General features: G+C 41.9%; 1 protein-coding gene across 2 annotated transcripts in view; it reads right to left on the bottom strand.

The window, feature by feature from the left end:
• Window positions 1-457: 457 nt before the first annotated feature.
• LOC111230384 overlaps window positions 458-15,992 on the bottom strand; it is a 29,386-nt gene continuing 13,851 nt past the window's right edge. Inside the window, exons 3-6 of one of the 2 annotated variants that reach the window (XM_022757097.1) lie at window positions 15,827-15,958; window positions 15,242-15,388; window positions 9,611-9,668; window positions 458-3,729 (exon numbers count right to left, since the gene is read on the bottom strand). In XM_022757097.1, the coding sequence (XP_022612818.1) occupies window positions 3,617-3,729; window positions 9,611-9,668; window positions 15,242-15,388; window positions 15,827-15,958 (450 nt within the window). In that variant the 3' untranslated portion in view covers window positions 458-3,616. The remainder of the gene's footprint in view (window positions 3,730-9,610; window positions 9,669-15,241; window positions 15,389-15,826; window positions 15,959-15,992) is intronic. The other variant, XM_022757098.1, reaches the window with a different exon arrangement.

Here is a 15,992-nt window from a genome sequence, read left to right as displayed (position 1 = left end):
ATGGGGTGCTGAGTGTACATTAATGAGAAATAAAACAAACTTTTTTGATTTTAGCAAATGGCTGCAATGAAACAAAGAGTGGAAAATTTAAAGGGGTCTGAATACTTTCCGTACCCACTGTATAATGAGTGTGAGGATGACAATGGGACCTGTTCCACAGTGGCCACCACAGGGTGCCTTTAAGTGTGGCTGCTTTAATACCTAACCAGTTTAGCGACGATGGTTCACTTCTTACCAGGGTAAATCACCATGGTAACTTACGCTGAGCTCCTAACCTGCTCCGGCGCAGGTTAACTTCAGAGGATCAACAGCTGATCAACTACTGACCAATCAGATACCTCGAAATCATAATTCCTACAGGAATCCTGCAGGTCAAACTAAAAGTTATCCTGGGTATGTTAAACTTGCTTCATAGTACAGGCCTCAGGTTTAGGTTCTATATTAACTCTGTGAAAGTATCAAAGCGCTCAGTACACAGAGCAATGCAAACAGCCTGTATTCAGAAGAGCTTAAAACAAGCCATCAGAATTTCTGGAATTTTGTAATGTCACAACAAGGTGGTCACTGCTTTCAGCACTGCCCTTTTTGACCAAGCGGTCATTCTGTTGCTGAGCTATCAGCTACGAGACACTGCACCGTCATTGGAGGTCAGGAAGCAATTATGTCACTGCACAGACTTCAGAAGGATAGAAATATTAGAAACCAATTTACCCCACAGCGTTTGGCTCACTCTGCCCCATAGCCGCCATTTTGGAAAAAAACTAGCTATCTTACCAATTCAGGCTCATATTTAGCTAAATAATTTGCATCGTATTATACATTGGCAAATCACCAACATGCATCATAAATATTTTTAGACCCAGATAAATTTGCTTTGATGTAGCAGCCATTACATCTGATATGCTAAAAATTTACTTTGACAACCCAAAAACAGATTTTAAAGTAAAGCAGTGCTTACTACTCCTCCCATGTGCTTCTCCTTTTCACAGTCTGGCAGAAATTATGCGTGGTTCCAAAATGTATGGTCACATTGTTATGTGGTAAAAGTGCACGGTTGCCAAGATACAGGGGGTGGGTCAACTTACCCACTGGCTCATCTTACCCCACTCTCCCCTACTTTTAATCAGATTACCAGAAACCAGTTGCATTGACCCAGTGAACCTCGGGCCTTCGGGGCCCCTGCTGCAACTGCCTGTTTTGCTGTGGTTAATAATTCAGGGTTGAGTAAGATTGATTCAGCTGAAAAGATGTTTCATCTGATTTGGTTTGGTCCAATCAGGTCAAGCCGTGTCATTATTGTGGGCTGGCCCAGGAGAGGTTCAAATGTGAGAAATAAAAAATCACTGTAACAGATTAATAGCTAATGGTAGTTCCACCTTACATTACCAAAGCTTAAGTGATGAGTGAAAACCCTTCGTCTTTGGCCAACGCCACTGTTTCTCAAGACTAGTTTATTTACAGTTCCTGAGTCATTCAGGAGACAAAAATTCAAATCATTGCATCCCCAGTCAGCTCTAGCCAATCAGTATTCATCATTTCAACCAATTCACTACCTACACACTGCGCTGTTATTGTTAATGACTGAGGTTGGTTCCCCCAACAGAAAGCAGCAGGAAAGCTTAAAGCAGCTATATGTAAGTTTTGCTATTTTGCTACATAGTTAACATTAGCATTACCATCTGTTTACTTACCCGTCGAGAAGAAACGTTGAGAGTTCAGCATCAAACTTCATTCCTTTGCTCACCAACAGCTGTCTCCAGAGGTGGAAACAAACACCAGTGTTAACTATCATGTCTTTTCTTCTACTGAAGTTAGCATGCTAACCAGCTAGCCCTGGCCCATCTCCTCACTATAGCCTCAAGTCTGTCATTAAGACGTAGCTGTTCAGAGGATCTCTTATATTATAAAGACAATGATGGCTGAAGTTCTTGTCAGCTTCCACCTGCTCCTGACAAGAAACCAAAAGAAACAGCCTTTTTAATGCAGCTTTAATCTATATTTTAATGATGATTATGTGAGAGGAGTTTGTGGTAGTGATGAACCTACAGACAATTATCACAGTCTGCAGCTCCCCTCAGCTTCACCGAGCTTCATAGTGAGTTTCAGCTCATATGTTCAGACATAACCATACTGGTCTGGTTCACTCTCATGGCCTCGTTTTCAACTGTAAACAGCCTCTGTCTTCTAACTGCTCATCATACAAATAGCAGACAGACTAAAGAAAGCTAAGGAGGAGCTGGTGACCAAACATGGAGCTAAAAGAGAGGGAATACTGTACTGTACTGTAGATTCATCAGGAGATACACATGAATCATCTATCATCGATAACAGCTGGATGTGGAAATAAACAGCTGTATGACCACAAGTCGAACATAAGAACTTAAAATGTGATGACATGTCGTGTTTTCACTGCCTCCAAGTGATTGCAGGTTTAAATGAAGACACCTTGTTTTGAGTGACAGTACCTGTTAGCATCCAGCACCAGAGCTAACTCTGCATACTGGCAGCATGTGATGTTGTTATGTAACACTTCAGAATTAAGAGTACTCCTTTAAACCACATCAGTCCCCCTGTAAGCCTTTGTAGGCTTATAGAACACTGAAAACGCTTTGCAGTACAAGCCACATTCACTCACACATTCAACAGCCATCACAGGCAATCTGGGCTTAAGTATCTTTCCCAAGGACACTTCAACATGCGGACTGGAGGAGCCGGGGATCAAACCACTTACCTTCTGATTAGTGAACAAGTTGCCCCCCACACACACGAACAGGCTGTTGGATAATATAATTCTGTGTAGGTGAGCACAGACAGTGCCCACAGTGTGAGGGTTTGTGGTATGCACCTGTTCATGTACAAGCCTGTACCCACCCCTCAGCCTGTGTGTAAACTTGTGATACAATGTTTGGCATGTGTGTTGTATGATAAAAGCTGTTGCCATGACACCTCAGTCTGTTAGTGTGCAGCTCTGTCTCTGTGGTCATGGATGGTTGTCATGGCCACATCTGGTCTCCTGGCTCCTCTGCTGGTTACACTCTATCTTTACATCTTCTTGAAGGATGTGGACCATTGATCAAACCAAAAGGCCTTCTCTCAGGACTCACTATTCAAAGGCTGTCCATGCAGGATGGAGGACTGTGTGTGACGACAGAGGATGACGTCATGTTTTAGATTTTGGTTTCTGTTCTTTAAGTGTCCTTTGTTTTTGATACCCGCACACTGGACTGGGTCTTGTCATTTCATTTCACTATAGCCATGAACCACAAACACTGCTACTGTACCTCTCATTGCAAACGCTGAAAGAAAAACATCAATGACAGAATAGTATTAATTCACAAAGTGACTAATGAACGAAACTACAAGTGGAAGAGGGAAACGCCTGCAATGGTTTTGTCATGTGTAGCCTTGCAATAAACTTCCCTCAATATGTCACACTGGAGTTGTCTCTCTTTAGAAATCACTTCAGTCACATTTATTTATTTATTAAATGCATAAAATGTACAAAGATTTATGAATTAGAACAAACAACATCTCAGTCCTGATGTTGGTCTTATACAGATATTCAGCTTTGGCAAGATTTGAATGAAATCTTGAGTCCCCTCCCCGACTAAGTGTGTCAGGTCAGTCTGATGTACGGAGGCAGTTTAGAGGGCCTCTCCTCTTCCTCAGTGGGGCCTTGGTCAGTGGACTGAGCTGGAGAGTTGAAGAGTGTGTCATCATCACCACCTGCTGGACACAGAGGAGAATTACATCACAGACTGTTACAGAAAAAGGCAAGTATTTCCTTTTTTTTTGGCCTGGATCACTTTTTTTTCTTCATCTGTTAAAACTACAACAGAGAATTAATCAAAAAAATCTGAAATTTCAAGTATAAAGTCATAATATTACAAGAATAAAATTATATTTTTAAATGAAAAAAAGTCAATATTAAGAGCATAAAGTCGTAATTTTAGGTTGCGTGTTGTTTTAGAGGGGAAATATCAGAAGCTTTAAAATGAGGAATGTGGTGCATCCTGTTTAGTTCTATTTTAGCATAGGTTTCACAAATAAGGAGATAATCCATCTTCTGGCTCATTAGCATAAGTGTGCTGTTACAACTCTTAAAGTTGCAGTGTATTAGTATTTTTTCCGCCACCTTTGGTAGATTTCGGTATAGGTTTCAGATGTCATGACACGACACAGGAAGTGATAGTCAGTGACAGGAAGTATGTGTGTTTACATTTGCTTTGACGTGGATGGACATCTCAACAATCTGTAAGCATCTGCTGTCATCCCTTATCTCTCATGTCATCGTCTGTACGTATTACTCTTAAGTTATTGTTTATCTTATGTTATAGTTGGAAAGTTTATTATTTATATACTACATTTGATAAATATGAAAGAACATTCTTTAATTTTAAATTCATGTTTTTATTGTAGTTTCACAATTTCAAATGTCATTAAAACCTGTGGACATCAGTAACGTCTCCAGAGTCATGATGTGAGAAGAATGTTGAAACTTAATGCTTATGCTTAAGAAGTGGGAAAGGCAGTACAGTGAAAAGATGGCACTCTACAGACAAAGCAGTTAATGAGATTGTGGTAACTGGCATCACCATCAACAACTAGTGTGGCTGAAAATACATAAGTGTGAAATTAACTCACCTGCATAATGGAGGAAAAACTATATACTGTGAAGACTAGGTCTGTGAAGACTAGGTCTCATGCTTCTCGGTCAACACGACTGCTGCAGCAGCTAGGGCTAAAGCTGAAGCTGCCAAAACATGTTTGAAATTTACTGAGAAGGAGCTCAAATTGAAAATGGAGAAAGCTCCGCTAGAGGCTTCGATAGAGATGCTGGCTATAGAAAAGGAAATTGCTGTAGCTGAGGAAAAGGCAGAGGCACTAGAGGCAACAGTCGCCACCAATGAAAAAAGACACAGCTGTAGACTCCCATTCATATCACTGCCATTTGACTCTGCTCAATGCACACAAGATTATGTGAAGGAGCAAGCCAAAGTATGTGAGGTAAGAAAGTCAGCACAATAAGAGGATCCATCCTTTCAGGACAAGGCAAAGCCACCTATGGTCCAGGCTGTACACGGCCCATGTCTCAGTACTGAAAGCACTATCCCCACTGCTGCTAACACTCACATTCATCACACTCCTTCTCACATTCCAAGTAAACATAAATCTCCTAACCCTTTTCTCACTCCAAACATGGATCGCACTCCAGCTCAATAAAACCAGCCTTCTCATGGTGTAACTTTCAATGACACTGATGAAGAATATTGGCAGTCCTCTCCTCATGGCCAACCAACACATCATAACGACATCAATGTTACACCTTTCCGCCCTGACATTTATGGTGAGCAGCCCACTCATGCTACTGATTCCCACATGTCAGACTTTGTAAGATTTCTAGCACAACGCGAGCTCATCACCACAGGCCTGCTGCAATTTAACAACCAGCCAGAGAGCAACCGAGCTTGGCGGTGTTCATTCCTGAATGCAATAAGAGGCCTGGATCTAACGTACAATGAAGAAATTGATCTTCTCGTTAAATGGCTGGGAAAAGAGTCAGCTGAGCATGCTAAGCACATTAGAGCCGTCCACATAAACCAGCCAGCAAAAGGGCTGAAGATGCTATGGAACATACTGGACGAATGTTATGGCTCAGCTGAAGCAATTGAGAAAGCTTTGTTTCAGAAACTAGATAGCTTCCCCAAAATCAGCAACAACAGGGATTTTTTTTTTTAAGTTATATTTTTTGGCTTTTTATGTCTTTATTGATAGTGCAGTAGAGAGAGACAGGAAATGGGGAGGCAGAGAGAGGGGGAATGACATGCAGCGAAGGCTGTCCGATGCGGGACTCGAACCGGGGCTGACTGCGGCGAGGACTATAGCCTCTACACATGGGGCACCTGCTTAGACCACTACGCCACACGACGCCCCAACAACAGGGATTTTAGTGATCTACTGATGGAGCTGGATGCTACCAGGGCCGAGGGAGACCTTCCTGGCTAGAGGTATTAACCCCATAGTTCAAAAGCTCCCATACAGCCTACAGAAAAAGGGGCTATCTTATGGATCCAGCTACAAACGCGAACACAGGTTGCATTTCCCCCCTTTTCTGTCTTTGTCGTCTTCCTCCAACAGCAAGTGTGGATCAGAAATTATCCTAGTTTCATGCTTACAGGCCAAACAGACCCCAGCAAATAAATATACGAGGTCTCTGTCCACAAAACAGAAATGTCTGCAGCTGCCCGCTCAGACCAAGACAAAGAAAGAAAGCAGATGAGCCTGAGATGAGATGTCCCATTCACAAAAAAACACATTCTCTACAAAAGTGCAGGGCATTTCGCGCAAAACCCATATAGGAACGAAAGAACTTCCTCAAAAAGAACGGCTTCTGTTTCAAGTGTTGTATGTCCACATCACACACCGCCAGAGAGTGTCAATGCACTGTGAAATGCACTGAATGTGATAGTGGACCATCCAGGACCAGCACCGTGGGTCAATGTGTCAGTACCCTCTTCAGGGCATGGCGGGGAGCCAGACCCCACACAAACCCCAGAGATCACAACTCAGTGCACACAGGTCTGTGGAGGAGATCTCATTGACAGGTCCTGCTCAAAGATTCTCTCAGTTAAAGTTTACCCTGCCAGTCGCCATGACAAAGCGATGAAAGTATATGTTATCCTGGATGAACAAAGAAACAGATCTTTGGCTCGCTCTGAATTCTTTGACACCTTCAAAATCCAACGCCCCACCGTGTCATACTCTCTGAAGACCTGCTCGAGCGCAACTGAGAACATGGGTAGGATGGCCTCAGGCTTGTACATAGATCGTCCAACCAACTTTAAACCCTGTCCTAGTATTCTTAACGTGAAAGAGAAATACGGCCCCAGACCATCAGAGCTACCTGTCGCATGCCTTGCCTGTGATGGAGATCCTACTTTCCTAGGCCACACAGTGTTCCAGCTGACCAGCTTTGACAATAAGTTGGGTCTGTCCATTGACGACCTCACCTTCACCTCAATAATGGAAGAGGACCTCAAGAAAGATGATAGTAACAGCTGGATAGCTCCTTTGCCTTTCAGACAGCTACAACAACGGCTCCCTAATAAACCCCAGGCCCTCAAGTGCTTCTCCTCTCTTAAACAAAGCCTTGAGAGGAAGATATTTGAGAATTGACATGCTGAGGCTGCCCCTCCCCTCGAGGAAAATGAGGAACGGTGGTACCTTTGGTGTGTACCATCCAAGAAAGCCTGGCAACATCTGCGTGGTGTTTGATTCCAGCACCCGATATGATGGAGTGTCTCTCAAAGACGTCCTCTTAACAGGGCCTGACCTCAATAACACCCTCTTGGGAGTTCAGATTCCACAGAGAAGCCATCACTGTCACAGCAGATATTCAGCAGATGTTCCACTGCTTCCATGTGAAGGAACAAAATAGGAACTTCTTGTGCTTCTCATGGTTCGAGACAACGATCCAGCCCAAGACCTCATTGAATATCGTGTGACCATGCATGTCTTTGGGAACAGTCCCAGTCCAGCATTTGCCATCTACTGCCTCAGGCAGTCTGTGAAGGAATGAGAACCACATTATGATCCTGAGGTGAAGCAGTTTGTCAACTGTGACTTCTATTTCAATGACAGGCTGAAGTCATTGTCTGCTGAAGAGGACCCAAGACATTCTTGAAAACTCCAACCTGAGGTTGCACAAAATTGCCTCTAACAACCAAGAGGTTATGTATGCTTTCTCACCTCAAAATCACGCCAATCACCTAAAGACTTGGACCTCAGCCCAGATAATCCTCCAGTAGAGCACAGCCTGGGCCTGAATTGGGATCTTGTGTCTGACGCGTTCACCTTTAAAGTCAACATTAAAGAGAAGCCTTTTACACGCTGTGGCATCCTCTCAGGAGTGAACAGCCTGTATGACTTGATAGGATTTTTGACTCCTGTCACCATCCAAGGCAAACACATCCTAAAAGAACTCTCCCAAGGGAAAAGTGACTGGGATTCGCCATTGCCAGAGGAGATGGAAGTGGACATCCTGGAGACCTTATACCAAGGTTTATCCCTCTGCAGCAAAGAGGAGAGAACTATGCATCTTTTCAGACGCATCAACAAAGGCTGTAGCAGCAGTTGCTTACCTTATGGTGATCGATGAAAATGGAAACTGCCACACAGGTTTTGTCATGTGCAAGGCAAAACTGGCTCCCCGGCCTGAACACACAATCCCAAGGTTAGAGCTCTGCGCTGCTGTGCTGGCAGTAGAGTTAGCAGATCTTATTTAATCTGAGTTTGACATGCAGATAGATGCCACAACCTTCTACACTGATACACAAGTGGTGCTGGGATATATATATGAGACAAGACGTTTCTACATGTACGTGTCACACATATACAAAGATCATCTCATCTGCAGCAATGGAAGTATGTATCCACAGACCAAAATCCAAGACTATGGAACCAGATCAGTCATTGCTGCCTGTCTGTTAGATAACATGTGGCTCAGTGGACCTACTCTCCTGAAGCAAGATTCTGAAAGAAAACCTGACACCTTTGAGCTTGTCGACCTAAGCGTGGATGCTGAAGTACACACTGATGGCAGAAGTGGCAGCCATTATCAATGCTAGACCTTTCATACCTGTATCTACTGACCCAAGTGACCCTTACTTATGCCACGCTCTTGACTCGGCAAGTGAGCGTCCCCTCAGCTCCTTTTGACAATTCTGGAAAAAAAGACATCTTCAAACAACAATAGCGCCAAATACAGCACCTGGCCGAAACCTTCTGGAGCAGATGGTTTGGGCCAGAAGGTTACCTCTCTTCACTGCAGACGAGGAAGTGGCAGACCGCTCAGCCTAACATGGAGCCTGGAAGCATTGTGCTTCTCAAAGATCAGCAGATGTCAAGGAATGAATGGGATTAGTCACCCAGGTCTTCCCCAGCAAGGACAACAAAGTGCACAAGGCAGAGATTAAGGTCTCCCGGAAAGATGGGACTAAAGTGTTTTTTAGACCTGTGTCAGAAATAGTTCTTCTTCTACCTCCCAAGTAGAAGTATGTAACACCTCTAGTTCATTGTTAAAGTATTAGTAGTGGCATTCAATCATGCCATGCGGGGAGTGTGCTGTGACAACTCTTAAAGCTGCAGTGTATTAGTGTTTTTTCTGCCACCTCAGCTCAGGCTGCCACTGACCTTTCACCTGTTTAATTGGTTGCTGGTAATATTCCTAAATTTTCCTTGAAATTTTTAATTTTTAATTCTCGAAATATTACAACTTTATTCTTGTAATTTCAGATTTCCTTTTTTTTCCATCAATGTGGCTCTAATACTCCATTGTAGAAAACAACCCCTGAGAGGCAAGTGGATAGTGATTTTCTTTTTCTGGGAAGAAAAAGAAAAAAAAACAAAGTATGCACTACTGATTTTTATTATTTTTTTGTTGTTTTTTGTGTTATTTTTCAAATTAAATCTGTGAAAACAATCCCCATGAGGCAAGTGAAAAAAAAAATTCTTCCTTCCAGGAATAAAAAATCCACTTGACTCTCAGGGGTTGTTTATACAGATGAAAAAAAAAAGTAAAAAAAAAGAGATAAGTTTGATGTCAAATTACCTCTCCTGGTACACACCATCTCCGTGTCCCCAGGGTCACATTGAGGAACAAGTGTCTCCTATAACACACACACACAGACACACACACAGTCGGTGAGACAGAATGGTCAGTTCATTAAAAAAATAATGTCACATCCTTGGAGATAATAATCAGTCAATCAAAAAGCCTTGTTTAGTAGAGTAGAAATTGACTGACTAATTCTGACACCAGTGAATTCAGTCTCTACTAAACCCCTTCTTCTAACTGCTGTTTCAACTGTCCAGTCTAACTGTCAGAGAGTATGTCAGGCCTCACGCTAATCTAACATCCCCTCCAAGGAAATGGACCTATCAGATAATAACTACATGATTTCATAGGGTCACAGATTACGTTAGGAAGAGAGATCCATGCAGAACTGAAGCAGGACCTTGATGATACTGTATCAGAATTTTGGGAAACATTAGTGGCTCTGTCCTGCTTTTCATTACCTCTACCAAAAAGAGGTTGTGTTTTCACCTGTCTGTTTGTCAGCAGGAGGACACTTTCAGTTCTGAACTGATTAGCACCAAACTTGATGGAGAGAGCGGTCCTGATCCAGGGAGGAATCTGTTAAATTTTGGTGCCGAACCAGTTCAAAGGAGCATTCAGGAATTTTGTGAGACAGAACATTTTTCTACATTTTCATCAGTTTCTCAGGAAATAATGTTGGAATCTTTGGACATATTTATGTTGCTGATCTATAAGTTTGTACAGTTTGGTTCAGGTCCAGATAGTAATCTGGATCTGGTGGAAGAGCATGTTGAAATCCACCTTACACACAGAGTTGTACTTATTAATAGTAAAGAAAAGCACATACGGCAGTATCAGTATCTCCTTCAACATACATCTAATACAGATACACAACAACAATGGTTGTGACACAGCAGTAAGACAATTCATATAGGTGTAGAGCTGTGTGACCTGTATAATGCTGATGTCATCATTTCACACAACAGGTAATAAACCATTGACCAGCTATTAGGCATGAGAATTAAAAATGATGAATGAATAAAGTTTTACTTGAGAACAAAAGGCAACAATCTCAAGTTTTACTTGAGAACAAAAGGAAGCAATCGTTTGGCTGGTGGAGGTCTGTGCTCTACTCAGTGATGTTCTAATGGGTGTTTATACTGGGTGTTTATACTCATGAGCCTGAGATGGCATTGTATTTGAAAAACTCATTGGTTAGTCCTCATCATGTAAATGCCTCTTGTAAAAGTGAAACACACAGTGTGAAAATAACAATCATCCCTCACTGTAACCTCACTGTTTGTCCAATATGTGTTTAAAGTTACAGTACAGTAAGCAACTGAACAGGACTACACAACAGAGCTCTACTGTGGTTTCATCTGTCCATAGAACATTATCCCAAAACACTGTGGCTTAAGTTTCTTCAAACATTAGTCTTGTCTTCTTGTTACCTTCCTTCAGTCGTGGTTTCTACTTGACAGGGATTTCATAACTTTTGTTCTGTTTTTGATTAAAGTATTTATGATACTGTCTTCACCATTGTGAAAAACAAACTGGACACAATCATCCCCTTAATTGGTTAATTCAGGTCATGTGACCACTGAAACTTCAGCACCCATTTTCAGTGTTAATCATTTCATTCTTGGTGTCTACTAAAATAGATTTACATGCTTTAATGTTCTGAAAAGACACCAGTCACCATGGTAACTCACGCTGAACTCCTAACCTGCTCCAGCAGGTTTACTTAGAGGATCAGATGAAAACTTGTCAACAAACTACTGACCAATCAGATACCTGGAAAAACTGAGTCATCATTCCCATATGATCCTGACGGGAACAAAAGACTTTACAATTAAGTGATAAATAATAACGAGTTTTGCTGTTCCAGACATCACATGCATTGCACTCTGGTTTTAAAACAGACCTTGAATGGAGAGTTTATCACTCTAAATAAATATATCATAACTATTATAGCTTCATTTTAGATTGAACAAATATTCTTTAATCTGGCAGGATTCCTGACAGTGTTGATGCTTTTACTCTCTTCTTCATCACTGCAGCCCAGAATAACATGAGGAGACTCTGTGGCCAGAACTGGAAATAAAAACTAAACCTCTGATGTCTTTGATTAGAACAATGATCCACACACTGATGAATATTTCCCATGATTACAAATTTGATTTTTAATTTTTAAACATTTCAGTCAGACTGACTCACCAGACATCGACTACCTCTCTCCTCTTTTCTTTCTCTCCTCTCTGCAGCATTAACAGTCTGACATTAACTTAAACTGTTTTATCTGCATCCACTCTTTTGTCTGATGATGAACAAACTTATGAACGTTTGTTCAAGATCAGACAAAAGATTGGACATACTCAGTAAGAAACTTAATGATAATTCATGCACTTTTTTACAATATAATTATATTTTATAACCGAATTTACAGGTAGGTATCTATGACCGGCCATCAGGGACATTATCTAGAATTACCATGCATATGAAACCATACTCATTCACATACTATACTGAAAACCTCACACACATACAAGTGAAAAGATTTTACACACACTACTGAAATCCTGTCACACAAACAACTGAAAAAGCATGCACTCACATACACAACTGGAAACCTCTCATATGCAAAACTGAAACACTCTCATATACACAACTGAAGCACTCTCACACACACAACTGAAACACTCTCACACATACACAACTGAACAGTCTCATATAGATAGCTGAAACCTTTAACATATACAACTGAAACACTCACACACAACTGAACACTCATACATAACTGAAACACTCTCACACACACAATTGAAGCCTTCTCACACACACAAGTGAACACTCTCACCCTGGGGTTACCTGTCCGGCTACAAGCGTGTTCATGTGAAAGAGGCAGAGTTGTTAATTACACTACTCACAATAAGTTAGGGATATTGTGAGAGACTCAGTGGATTTCATACATACGGTGTTTGTTTCACTTCAGAGATTTTTGGGATAGGGAGGCAATTGTATTGGGGTGATAGACACACCTCATTTTGTGTTTTCCACGTAATGGTCTCACTGTGTACAGTGTGCCTCACATATTGGGGCCAATACCAAAAAACTAAAAGACAACCCTTTTCAATGTGGCATCAATTTCAACATTCTGTGGGTATAAAAAGCTGGTATTGTCAGTAAGTCATTCCAAGTTCATCATTCAAACAGCCATGAACACACGACGTCACTTAACGGACGAGCAGCGCCACCTGGCCATAGCGCGCCTTCGGGTCGGTGGCAGGCAGTCAGATGTTGCTCGTGAACTTGGTGTGTCTCAAAGTGTCATCAGCAGACTTGCATCAAGACACAGAACTACTGGCAGAGTTCGTGACAGACCCAGGAGTGACAGACCGCAACGATGACCAGTACCTAAGGACCTATGCACTCAGACATCGTTATGCAACTGCCACACAGCTGCAGGCCCATTTATGAGATGTGAGGGGTACTAGGGTTTCCAGACAAACCATTCGCAACCGACTCCACCGCTTTGGCTTGAATGCCAGACAACCGTTGCAGGTGACTCCACTGACACCAAGACACCGCTGTGAACGTTTGCAGTGGGCACAAGACCATTGTCCAGGTCACCATGTGACCTGGACAATGCAGCAGTGGTCTACCGTCCTGTTCACTGATGAGTGTCGGGTCACCTTGCACAGAAATGATGGTCGTCAGCGTTGCTGGAGAAGGCGAGGTGAGCGATACGCCGAGGTCAACATGGTCCCCATGGTTCGCTTTGATGGAGGAGGTGCAACAGTCTGGGCAGGCATCACCAGTCAGCGCAAAACAGATTTGGTTATTGTAGATGGCTCAGTCACTGCACGTTCTTACCTCAGAGACATCATAGAACCCATCATCATCCCCCAATTCCGCCAGCACACCCACAACTTTCTGTTCATGGATGATAATGCTCCACCACATCGTGCCAGAATTGCCACAGCTCGACTTCAGGAAGTCGGAGTGCCTCATATGGTATGGCCAGCAATGTCCCCTGACCTGAACCCCATAGAGCACGTCTGGGACCAGCTGAAGCAGAGACTGGATGATCGTACTCCACCCCCACGTGACCTGGCAGAACTGCGTGTAGCACTTGTGGAAGAGTGGAACGCATTGCCTCAGAACAACATCATGAGGCTAGTGAGGAGCATGAGACATCGCTGTCAAGCCGTCATTGCGGCAAATGGTGGAAACACCTGCTACTGACATTGTCAATTTTTGTTATTTGGGGCTATCCTTGTTATTGTCTAAATTTTTGGGGTAATAAATATTAAACTAACGAAAATGGTGTTTCTTCTCATTCATTATTAGTAATATCAAAGGGAACTTTTACATATCTTATTAAAATTCAGACCAAATAGGAAAAGCACTCATGTAAATAACAATATCCCTAACTTATTGTGAGTAGTGTATAACGTAAGAACCATGAATTAAGTTCTTAGTAGATATGAGAAGAAACGCTATTACCTGCCAGTAAGTTCAGTTATAACCATATAACCAAGTGACATTCAACAAGGTGAAATGTAAACAATATGATCACATGACTGGAATAAAAAAATATATTTCAAAATATAATTACTATTTAAATCAGATTAAGGATATATTGTAAATAAATTCATGAATTATCATTAAGTTTCTTACTCAGAATTTTGCTCTGTTATGAACACGTGATGCAGAAAAAACAGTTAAAGTTAAGTCAGACTGTTTCGGCTGCTGAGAGGAGAGAATGAAAAGAGGAGAGGAGTAGTTGATGTCTGATGAGTCAGTCTGACTGAAATGTTTAAAAATTATAAATCAAATTTATAATCATGGAAATATTCAACAGGGTGTGGATAATTTTTTTTACTAAAAGACATCAGAGGTTTCGTTTTTATTTCCAGTTACTATCACAGAGTCTGATCATGTTATTCTGAACTACAGTGATGAAGAAGAGAGTAAAAGCTTCATCACTGTCAGAAATCCTGCTGGATTAAAGAATCTTTGTTCAATTAAAATGAAGATATAATAGTAATTATATTAATTTAATGTGATAAACTCTCCATTCAAGCTCTGTTATGAAACTGAGAGTGGACACATGCTCATCTGGAACAGCATAATGATGCCACTGATTTATATTTCCCGCAGGGGATTACTGAAGTATTTCTGATTCTGATTCTATATACTGTATATGTCAATTGATCATCGTTATTGATCACTTAAATCTTTTTTCACTCTTTTTTTCCTGTCAGGATCCTGTAGGATTGATGACTCTGTTTTTCCAGTGATCTGATTGGTCAGTTGTTGGGCTGTTGACAGGTTTTGATTTGATCCTCTGAAGTAAACCTGCGCCGGAGCAGGAGTTCAGCATCAGTTACCATGATGATTTACCCCGATAGCAAGTGAACCACTGTTGTAAGACTGAAAACCGAGAGTTAACCCGATAACCTCAAATCCTGCTTCATAGTACAGGCCTCAGATGTGTCAAGTTTGATCTGTGTTTATTGTTTTATCTTCTGGTTATTTATGTCAAAAACTATGAGGGGCATGGTTGAATGAAGGGCAATGCATCATGGGTAAGGTTTAAGATAGTTTTCACTGGGCTTATCGATTACTAGTGTATCCTACCAGTCCTGTTCTGGCGTCATAGCAGCCACAGCGGGGCAGGCTGCGACAGCCCAGGAAGGCGACTAGAGAGGAGAGGGCCAGGCTGATGGTGCAGGTCAGCAGGATGGTGGCGTTGGCTCCCTTCACCATCCGATGGAGCACGAATGTCTGAGCAGAGATGATGTATGAATGATTTGTTAGTAATAAAACACTCAAAGCTGTGATGTTGTAGCACTACACTTTGTTTAAGTCTTTTGTTTGAGCTCACACTGCAGTTGCAGTTTTAATTTAATTGTAATGATCAAAAATGAAAATTTGTGCACCTATGTAAAACAAAAAGTACTGTCAGCTGACTTATCATTCATCTTTTTAATCTTTCATTCTTCAAAGCTAAACCTCATCAACCTTTCTCATGGTACATGTTACTGACATGTAACAACACAAAAATCACAGGTGGAACCAATAATATTTATGATGCCTCTGTTCAGTAATACCAGGAGGCTAACAGTTATTCCTGACAGGATATTAATTACATCTGTGTTTAACAGGTCTGCTCTGAAGGAGGTCAACATGCTTCCTTTATTAAAACTTTCGAGCAGTGGTTACCACTTGAGGACTGTCATGGTGGTGGAAGACGTCCTCATTCTCCTCCCCGTAGGTGAGCGTCAGACAGGCATAACCTGAGATGAAGAGTGCAGCCACACAGGAGAGGCCAGCTGCTGCCACCATCACACTGACCTGCAGGGACAGGAGGACCAGTTCAGCCCAGGAA

The sequence above is a fragment of the Seriola dumerili genome, unplaced genomic scaffold (genome assembly GCF_002260705.1).
Source record: "Seriola dumerili isolate Sdu_G_001 unplaced genomic scaffold, Sdu_1.0 BDQW01000264.1, whole genome shotgun sequence".
In the NCBI taxonomy this organism is placed as follows: Eukaryota; Metazoa; Chordata; class Actinopteri; order Carangiformes; family Carangidae; genus Seriola; species Seriola dumerili.
Note: the sequence above shows the minus strand (reverse complement) of the source record. Positions and strands in the feature narration are given on the sequence as shown.